At 46.0% G+C, this 10665-nt stretch overlaps 1 protein-coding gene across 1 annotated transcript in view; it reads right to left on the bottom strand.

Moving 5' to 3' along the window:
• Positions 1-3591: 3591 nt before the first annotated feature.
• LOC144128194 (uncharacterized) overlaps positions 3592-10665 on the bottom strand; it is a 118795-nt gene continuing 111721 nt past the window's right edge. The window contains exon 6 of the mRNA XM_077661345.1: positions 3592-9894. Within this exon, the coding sequence (XP_077517471.1) occupies positions 9846-9894 (49 nt within the window). The 3' untranslated portion in view covers positions 3592-9845. The remainder of the gene's footprint in view (positions 9895-10665) is intronic.

The following is a 10665-nucleotide window of genomic DNA, read 5'->3' as shown; positions in this document are numbered from 1 at the left end:
GCATAGCTACAAGAAGCTGGCATTTAGAATTATGCAGGTAGTTTTATCGAAATGTTTTGGCTACAGGGAAAGTAATGAAAACATTGATGGGTGGTGCTTTAGTCGACAGCAAACGAATGAATACATTCTATACGGACATGGGGGCAGCAAAGTCTCTGTTCCAATTCCCTTTGAAAATTTCACCTAATATAGCGCCTACTGGAAAAATTGCAGCGCAGCAGTAACAAATACGAGACGAGAAGGACGCAAACACAAGCGCTGACTAACAACTGTGTTTTATTGCTCTGAGCCAGCCTATATAAGAACTAGGTACAAAACAACAAAACAGAAACCAACACATCACCTCACGCATTCGTGGCACGATTATCGGAATTGTCTCCCGTTCCTCCAATCTTTCGTCCTATCATTGGCGTTCAGAAATGACATTTCTTTTTCACTAAGGCACACAGAGGGGTTGCTGACACACTTATCTGCGCATTTTGATATCGCCAGAGCTTCTGCTATCAACCTCGTGGTGGTGTCCCGACACTTACGAAGAATAACTGTGCTTTCAAGGGCAGGGGTGCATCCTTTGCACTGGCTACAGTGTACTCAGGGGAACTCGCCTTACACTGTAGCCAGTGCAAAGGCTGCACCCCTGCCCTTGAAAGCACAGTTATTCTTCGTAAGTGTCGGGACACCACCACGAGGTTGATAGCAGAAGCTCTGGCGATATCAAAATGCGCAGATAAGTGTGTCAGCAACCCCTCTGTGTGCCTTAGTGAAAAAGAAATGTCATTTCTGAACGCCAATGATAGGACGAAAGATTGGAGGAACGGGAGACAATTCCGATAATCGTGCCACGAATGCGTGAGGTGATGTGTTGGTTTCTTTTTTGTTGTTTTGTACTTAGTTCTTATATAGGCTGGCTCAGAGCAATAAAACACAGTTGTTAGTCAGCGCTTGTGTTTGCGTCCTTCTCGTCTCGTATTTGTTACTGCTGCGCTGCAATTTTTCCAGTATGCAGAACCAACTAGCCAGTCACTATGTTTTAAGCAAATAGCGCCTAACCCTAATATAAGGCTTCACTGGCTAGCTAAAATGACTGAACTCGTGCACACATTGCCACAGCATAGGTTTCAGTTAGAAAGTGGCACTGACAATCAAGTCGTTAGCGTCAAAAGAATCCAGAAACGGTAGAATTGTCACAACGGTGGCTTCACTGACTCTGCGGAATGTGCCGGAAGTGGGGAGATCCGGCGGAAAGAGGGCATGTTTCGAACGTCGCTCGCCTTGTGGCTCTAACCTTCTGGCCGTTGCCACAGCGTGCTTAAGTTAGGCCTGCTCGCGCTTTCCGAGGCTTTGACGCCTCTTTCAAGGTGAAAAATGCTGAAAATAAAGGGCTCTTTGCAGAACTTGTACTATTTGGACTTTGGTTTGGTTTATGAGAGTTTAACGTCCCAATGCGACTAAGGCTATGAGGGACGCCGTAGTGAAGGGCTCCGGAAATTTCGACCACCTGGGGTTCTTTAACGTGCACTGACATCGCACAGTACACGGGCCTCTAGAATTTCGCCTCCATCGAAATTCTACTGCCGCGGCCGGGACCGAACCCTCGTCTTTCGGGTCAGCAGCCGAGCGCCATGACCACTGAGCCACCGCGGCAGCTATTTGGACTCTTGATTAGACGCCCTGCAATTGAGCCTTTTTAAATGTCTCCAGCTGCTTGGAGGTTTATTAGTTTAAACTTCTTCCTTACGTTAAACATTTGCAGTTACGGCTTATTAACTTTCCATATGTTTTTGTTTTTACGACATGCACCGGCACTTTACATCACGAGGCACGCGCTGTAATAGCGCTGCTAGCCTTTCCCCGATGGGCGTCATTGTTGCCCTACCCCCCTCTACTTCACGGCACGCAAGAGCGCCTTCTAATACAAGCCTCACGTTACACGACCGATCCGGATGACCAGCGAGCCCCTCCCCATGAACCTTCAAAGCCTCGACATGCGCGCGGCGGCCGCCAGATGGCAGCACGTTTAACATGAGCTCTGTAGAGCGCTGGATGGATGGATGGATGGATGGATGGATGGATGGATGGATGGATGGATGGATGGAAGATAGGAACCTTCCATATGAAACGGGTGGCGGCAGTTGCCACCATGCTCGGATTTTTTTCATTATATTTCTTTAACGGTGTTATAAATCGGTCTACAAATTCGCCACTTTCTTCAAATAGATTTTTAATCCTGTACTTCTAACCTTATGTCATCTCGCTTTTGAGCCATCAATCTTCCTATCCCTTTTTGCTCACGTCCCCCGCAGATTCATTCACATGAATATTGTTATCTCTAAACCCTTGTGCCTCAGGGGGAGTGACTGGGCATCCATCGATGTCCGGATGCATACTAAGACATTCCAGCATAAGGTGTCGAATTGTTTTTACATATTTACCACACACTGCACATGTGTCGTCTTCTTGGCTAAATTTTTTTTTGTATGTTCGCGTTCTAACACACCGTGATCTAACTTCAAAGAATAGGGCACTTCCTCTTGTGTTATCACAGAACGATTCCCTCTTGATCTGCGTTTTCCAATTTCGATATAGTTCTGCAGTCTGCTTCTTCTCCATTAAATTAATCCGGTTTTTATGTTCTGAGTTTTTTACCGGTCGTTCAAAGCTCTTTATTGCTCCATCATCGTGTCCTGTATACTTACCGGTTAGTTTCCTGGTCATTTTCCGCTACCGCCACACTTCCGAAGCAAAGACGCGACCTCTAGTGAGCTTATGAAGAACAGCCTCATGCGAGAGAAGTGCATATCAATTATCATCACCACCACCACCACCATTTGCCTGACTACGCCCACAGCAGGGCAAATGCCTCTCCCATGTTCAGTTCAATTGCTGTTGTGCTTACTAAGGTGTGGGTGCGGGCTAGTTGGTAATGCATTGAAAGCTTGTAATGCATTGTAAGTTGGAAGTTAGCGCTTGGCCTTCGTCCTTCTTGCGTCCGTGTGTTTTTTTCGAGCTGTTAGTCTTACAGTGCTGTTGTGCTAGTTGGTTGAACATTTTTTGCTCAACCAAGGCCAGCTTTCTCGGGGGAAAATTTTGAAAATTCGAAAATTGCAAGACAGCATTAAGAAAATATTGAAGGTAATGGTCTATTATTCTTTTATGTTGCAAAATATTTCTTTGAAATTGTATCCAGCGATCGCATCGAACAGTTAAAACTGCCATAGAAAACCGATGGGGCACGCTTTTAACGATAGCATAAACGTGAACAGAAAAAAAAATAAGACTGCTGTCGGCTGATCTGCGGATATATTGATTGTTATAGTGAAATCTTACATTATATGAAAAAATTGCATTCATAAACTGTTTCCCACCCAAAAATTCTTTTGTCCAGAATTGCTGGGTACGTGTCCTTCATTTGCGCCCCCATTTGCATAACAACACGAAACTATAGGCACTCAGTGTCGTACAAATCAGTTACCTCGAGAGAGATGATATTCCCGGCTTACAGCGGTTCCGAAGTGCGTGTGACAGCGTTTCTTCGGTGTTGCGTGCATGCAAAGAACGAGGCGGCCATGTTTGAGCAATTACTTTATTGAGGTTAGCGTTGTGTGCGGCCGCTCACTGCCCCGCAGTGGCAGCCCGGTGTCGGAGTTTGGCGTGGCGCAGCCATGGCCGTGCATCACACAAAGCAGGAGAAAAAAAGGAAACAACACATCAGGAAAAATACAATACATTCCTTCTCTCGCTGCCCCCAGTGGGCTTTCGACCCACGCACAAGCACACACGCGAGGCAGCCAAAAAAAAAAAAAAAGAAGGGTCGAGTCAAACGCTATTCGCTGCCTTCCAATCAATTCTGACAGATTAATGCGTAGACAAAACAGACTCATACTTGCATAAACGACGGGAGAAGCTCTTTGATACGCGCATCGTGCCACACTAGCTTGCCGTGTGGCGCAAGATTGTACTACGCGTCTCGCTGCATTGCGGTTTATAACAGTTTCTTTTTTGTCTGTGCTGTGTTTCACACTTGCGTCGTCCTGCGCTTAAGTGGAAAGGCTAGGCCGGACAGAACACTCTGGACTGGTTGTTCGCATCTTCCACGTTGTACCAAATACGGTGGAAGATGACGCCAGCCTCAAAGGGCCACCACGTCCACAGGAGCCTCGTGCGATGTTGGTAAGGGGAGCATATCATTGACTAATATGAGCGCCATCGTACAGACGCCTCATTCGCTTCAGGTAAAACAGAAATGGCTGTGGACAGCAACTACCTTTTTTTTTTGACCCACCATTCACAGCCATTAGCATCTTACTTGAAGTGATATAACTAAAATAAAATTAATATCCCGCCTATGTAACCAGCACTTTGTGTCAAGCACAGTGCCCTCCAATCCTACTCAGGAAATAAGGCTGAAACAAATTTTCAGGCAGGATTTTCACATATTAAAGCACCAAGTTCTCGCTTGATGCCTTATTTACCAGACAGGTGTTTTGCAGTGCTTTTCTTCGCGAAATAGCGTAGCAGCGGTGACTATACCCCCCCATACTCCGCCATTGGTGAGCCTCCTGCTGCGGCTTACATTTGGACAGTACGGAGGGAACTGCGCGTCTTTTTTTTTTTTTCCAAGCGACTGAGTAGTTCAGTCTCGAGCAGATTTTAAAATTGCAGAATACTGAGTGCAGATTGCTCATAGGGCGTCGAGATTTTAAAAACAGAAAACGGTTGTAGGGAAGCCTTTTAAGTGCACCGCTATGCCATCTGTTCAAAGAAAGGTAGCACAAGACTGCGATTCATAGAGTTCTCTAACGTGGACTGAAAGTGAGTGCAGCTTGCGCCACAGCATACGGATGTAACTGAGCTAACAAAAAAAAAACTATTACGGAGTAGAGACACCTAATGTTAGTTGTGTTTTCTCGCTTTAGAACAGTGCGCAGTACATTTAAAAAAACAGACACCACGTGGTTTGCGCAAAGACGAGGTAAATAATTTATAATTGAATTCTTTCTCTCATGCCGTTTCGGTTTCGGTTTCAACAACCAAACGACGACTGTGACATAAAAGACGCGTTCAAATAACGTGAGGCATAAAAACCCCATGCGGTCGCTGCTTTCTTCGTCTTAATTCACATCACGGGCCGAATTACGGAAAGACCACAATCTCAAAACAGACCCAGAACAGTCAAAAAGCCCCGCTCCTATTGGTCGGCACGTACTGGCAGACATATGGACCAATAGGAGCGGGGCTAATTGATTCCTTTGTGATAGGTTTATGATTTGATCATTGCGTAATTCAGCCCCAACTCTTACGCAAACCCGCCCAAAAGCTAGAATTACAAAAACTAAGCAAGTAACAATTATATGGCAATTTTTTGCATGCGTCAAGTGACCCCATCTGTGACGTCACAGCCGTCTTTCGGCGTTTTCAGACCGAAACCGAAACAGCAACCGAAAAAAAATTAGTTTTAAATTATTCAGCTGGTGCAGGGGAATTCCACGTCGTGACTCATGTATACCACCGCCCAGCGCATCACTCCACACACAAAAAAAAAATGTGAATAAAAATTTGGCTTACACCATTAAAGGTATGCAGGGTTTCGTGGGGAATCACAACCTAGATGCTGTCCCTTTTCATCGCCACGAGACTCCTGTGAATCTCAGGCCATCCTCCTCAGGGACGTACGCAGGACGTCGTAATCAGTAGCGCGATTGTTTGCAGTGAGTCAGCGGCATGTACACGTACACATCATACACGCACTCACACAAAAGATATACACACTGGGATGAACGAGGTACACCCATATTGCTCGAGAGCGTGAAGCACTTGTTAATGCCGAAGGAACAATACAAAATGGGCCAAAAAACAACAACAACACAAAGTGGGCACGTCCTGCGGCGCCCCGCGGAAGGCATGAATGGCTGCCGACTATGTGTGAGTAAAAGGGCCAGCCCTTTTTTGAAGCTGAGCATAGAAGCGTGTTTAAAGACACATTCATAGGGTAGCATTCTCTCGCTGTGATTTGCTCTAGAACGGTGCTTCTAGCCGATAGAATTACTAACTACCTATAACTTTTTTCGCTGACCTTGCCTTCGCTCTATTAGAAACAATGAGGGTCTCACTAGAAAATGAAAATAATGAAAGGAGCCACCACAGGTGCCCTGTAGTGCGCTTGGCAAAAAAAAAAAAACAAAAACGTCAGAGTATAGCCGCACTACACCAGCCTACGTGTCTGGCCCGTGGTGGTGCCAGATATGCACCGAGTATTTTTCATGCAAAATTGCCGTGGTGCGTTTCCGCACCCGCAAGGAGTTAACCTTTACGAGTTACATTATGAGTATAAGAGGTTTTTTACCCTCCTGCCTCTTTTGTCCATACGTCCGCACTTTTTTTTCCGTGGTTCGCATGTAACATATTTAACCGCAATAAAACATCTTTGATTAGCTTTTTTGCTAGTTTCTGTTGTGAAACTGAAAGTAGGGACTGGTACACGCTCACAGCATGTGCATGTTCACTTTTCAGGCTCATCTCAAACGAGCGTAGAAGGAAACAATCCTTTCTATTTAACAGCTAGACAAAGCTGGCGTTAGAAGTATGATGTGCAAAGAATTATCAGAGGGAGGTGGATAATTATCAGCCGTCATAGATCAGCTATGTATGCGCTCGCCTCGCCTAGTCGGTGATTTCTTAAGAGCAGCTGTAGGGGTAGTCGGCAACCATCACCTTTTTTTTTTCTCGTGTATACTCCACAGAAGGAGAGACAGAGAGACGTAGAGGGCACTTTCGCGGGGCTTAAACCGTAAGGAGTGCCCAGGAACTGTGGAAGAACGCCTTGGCACACAAAGCGCAAGTGAGTCCTTCCGACACAAGTTGGTGGGGTCGTAAGAAAACGGGGCTCCAGGCCGCAGAGAGGTAATAAATAACAACCTCGATATTGATTGATTGCTACCTGTTGGAGTACACTGAGTTGGATATTGAACTGCCCGTCGCCTAGAAGGGCAATGACGTCATGGCAAGTCACCGCGGCGATGTGAACAACATTCACCCTCCTACAACGTCGGAGCGAACGCGACGCTCAGCTGGACAAGGAGTGTGACACGCCCACTGTTCACCGGTGGAGGGTAGGATACCGCCGCCTTTCAAAATGATCCGCAGCCTCTAGATGCTGACCCGCCTCTCTTGTGGACTAACTGGCGAGTGACTGCTGGTCTCCCATGACCTCAGACGTTATCCTCGGGAGAACACGCGATCGTGGGGTAAGTAACCTCATAGCCACCTGCAGTGGATGAGCATTTTCTGTTCTGTCATTGTAGAACTTATTGTCGTTCAGCTAATGCCACTGTGTTTTAGCGCGCTGGGACTGTGTTCTGAAACGATTGTTTTTGCTGTCCATGCCTTCTCTCATTGGTAGCAACCGTCTTCAACATCAGTGGTTATGGCTTCAATGCTATAAGCACCGAATAAAGTGCCTAATGTCTTCACTGGCTCCGACATAAAAGGCAGGACTCAGCAATGGCAGAACACCAACTCGAATCGGGAAAAAAATCCTTACAGAATACGACTCCCGGTGGGTGGTACACCATTTCTCGCTTCGGGAGAGAACAATGGTCAAACCAATCGCTTCCAGAATACGTAACGGCTGCACGCTTTTGCCCACTTTAACGGGGCGATTAAGAACTAATCGCTAATTATTCCGATCCGATCGAAGCAGTCTTTTTTTTCCTATTTTTTCGCACCGTTAGCGTGAATTCATGTTGGTCACTTCATTTCGCTGCAAAACCGCAGGTATTATGGGTGGATTCAGAAAGACTTCGAAGACAGTACAGAACACGTTGCAGATAACTGCCTGAACAAACGTGCACTCTCACCCGCGAAGCGCGAGTGAAGGAAGAAAAAAGACTCCACTGAATTAAGCGGCATAACTCGCAGTAAGCGGTCAATTAATTCAGCAATGGAGTAAAATCTTCTGGCAGTTATCACCAACGAAAGCATTCCGCTGTTTTCGCATGTATTAGGGTCCAGTTAGAGTGACAAGCGTAGTACTTTCGCGAAGATACTCCACAAACCTGCTCGTCTTGACAAACAATAAACATTTTGCCAAAAGGTAGGCGTTCTTTACTGTTACAAGCTTTTTAGGTTTCTTATGTCGGAGTCATTTAACTGGCACGCAAAGCTGGCATGAGCCCTGTGCTGTCTGACGACGTCGTTGCTGCGGTTAACTTCAGGTTGTCCACTCGACAGATTTCGTCTGATGAAAAATCGGTGCTCAATGCCTGCTGATAACACACAGCGGTTACAGCTAAAAAAATTAGCAATACAAACGAGCTCAATGGTCACTCGTAAACATCAAATATTAATTTGTTATTAGAGTTAGCCGTAAGGTGACCAGACCTGAACTCGCCTGGACAGCAGCACGCTTTCGCAAGTGCCCAGCGGTTGGTCGTTGCATGTCCTTGCCACTGCGTCAGGGCTGCTATTAATGTTTGGCACACAGGCTCATAAGCCCCTGAGCTCAACGCCTGGGCTCCCCAATTTCCACCATTCCATTGCAGGTGAACTAACATTTCGCTGTCTTGCAGAACCCGCTGAAGGAGCAGCTTTTCCTCACTTGATGCAACACATTCTTGCGCCACATAAAAATAGGGCGTCGCTGTCGTTTAGTGCATTCAACGTTGAGATTTATCCCTTAAACGTAGGATCGCGCTTGTATGTAGTGTATATTCGTTATGCGATCACGGCACAAAATTACTATCCGTAAACACTGGGGGCGCATGACTCTTTTCACAATAAACTTGTCACCGATTTCTGCTTCATGGGGCCTCCTTATTTGCATAAGCTTTAAAAAACAGCAATTTTTTGGAGCAATTGTACCTCTGAAGAGTACAGAGCGCTAGGACTACCCGGCCTATCTGTCAAGCCGTTGTTTACTCGAGTTGAACGTATTCTAGTTCCCAGAAGTTCTTTGATCTAAGAGAAGACGCGCCGAAAGGAGTAAAACGTACACCTTAGTTCTCGGAGTGAGCTGTCGGACGGTGTAAAGTCGGTATGACGCAACAGCGTGAAATTAAGCGGGTGCCTGACCTCGCTAAATGCCTTTATGAAGATGTTATGAAAATGCACCGTGAGATTCTTAGACTTTAGCTGCTCGAAAAACCATGAGGCGTGATAGCATGATATGTAATCAAGGAAGTGGTTGACGTTAGCCTGAGAAAAAACAAAACGATGAAAAGTTCTTATTGGGAACAGATTACTTGTCGCTAACGCAAGTTTCTCTCAGAGGCTTGCTAAAGAAATACTGATTTTCATGCCTGCTTGCGTCTGCAAGAAACAGGAAAACGTAAGGAGCACGAAAAAGAAGGGTGTCAAAAGTGGATAATAGTTTTCACAGCGAGGAAATGTCAAAGCATTAGGCGAGACGGATGAAACTTACATGTGGGCGAGAAAGTATTAGGTGAACAGATGACCTTTTGTAAAATGGCCTTAAAAATAAATCCTTCTAAGGTTTTTGAATCAGTGCTTAAGAAGTAGCTCATGATTACCTAATCTCTGCATTTTGTTCCAAAGTGCAGTTCAGAGCCTGTTGACAGACAGGTGAATCTCTTCAAATAAGGAGTAGTGCAGAGAGAGAAACTTTAAATGCTAGCAACGTCCCATCCTTGCGCACTGAACCAGTGCAACGAGAGACGCAAACCATTGTTCTCAGATCGCACTTATACCGACAGATTATACAAGAAATGAGTCAACAGTTCTCCGCTCGCAGAGACCGCGTCATTCGTCAACATATTCCTGTCGCTTATGACATGGTCCAATGCTGTTTGAAGGCCGGGAATGCGGTGACAGTCGGACGCCATCTGGTCTCAGTGTTTTCCAGAAAGGTCGATGTCCACCTGCGCGACGACTTGATACCTGCGAAGTTGAACACAGCATCAAAATATGAGGTCTCTTCCCACAACTCAACTTTCACACAACGTACCAGCGCGCGAAGTTGCGATATCTTAAATATTTGTGTACACTGAGAGTGTATATATGTGCCAGTTAAACCGACGTCGCTCATTTTAGGACGGGTCGTAAACTCTGCTAGCCTCAATTCTTAGAATCAGTCCCGATTACGTCATAGGTATGCTTATAGGTCGGTGTTCGTCTACTTTTCTTCTTAGGTCGGCCTTGCAGACATGTTCAGAAGTCCTTTAGCGTTCACGTGCGGTCGCGTAAAGCTGCTGTTACCAATCATTCGAGCGCATTCTCTGTCCCGGTATCAGTCCAGCGTTGTGCTCTGAATTTTAATGACACTTCCTCGCCCCCGAATAATGCAGTCCCATCAAGCGGTTGCGTGAGTACTGCAGTCGAGCACAATTATGCAAAAGAAGGTCGTACAAAACATGAATGGTAACCAATGTTATTGGCTTATATTGTGACGGACCAGAAGACGACGAACTGTGCAGTGGCGCGGGCAGGAGTGATCGCGCCAGGCCGTCCGCCATCCTGTAACCATCAGTCATCTCATCTCGTTCATCTGCTTGCCGTCTGCCTATGTATGCTTGACGTCTGCCTATGTACAGTCTTTGTCTAAAATATACAGCCCAAGGGGTTTGCTTCCAAGCAATGTAACGGAGGCGTTTAAAACATTTGACAGTCCTAAGCTTGGGAGGGTTGAGGTCTTAAGTTCATCCCGCCTTC

Source organism: Amblyomma americanum, chromosome 4, assembly GCF_052857255.1.
Source record: "Amblyomma americanum isolate KBUSLIRL-KWMA chromosome 4, ASM5285725v1, whole genome shotgun sequence".
NCBI lineage: Eukaryota > Metazoa > Arthropoda > Arachnida > Ixodida > Ixodidae > Amblyomma > Amblyomma americanum.
The sequence above is the reverse complement of the archived record's forward strand: the minus strand, read 5'-3'. Positions and strand labels throughout refer to the sequence as shown.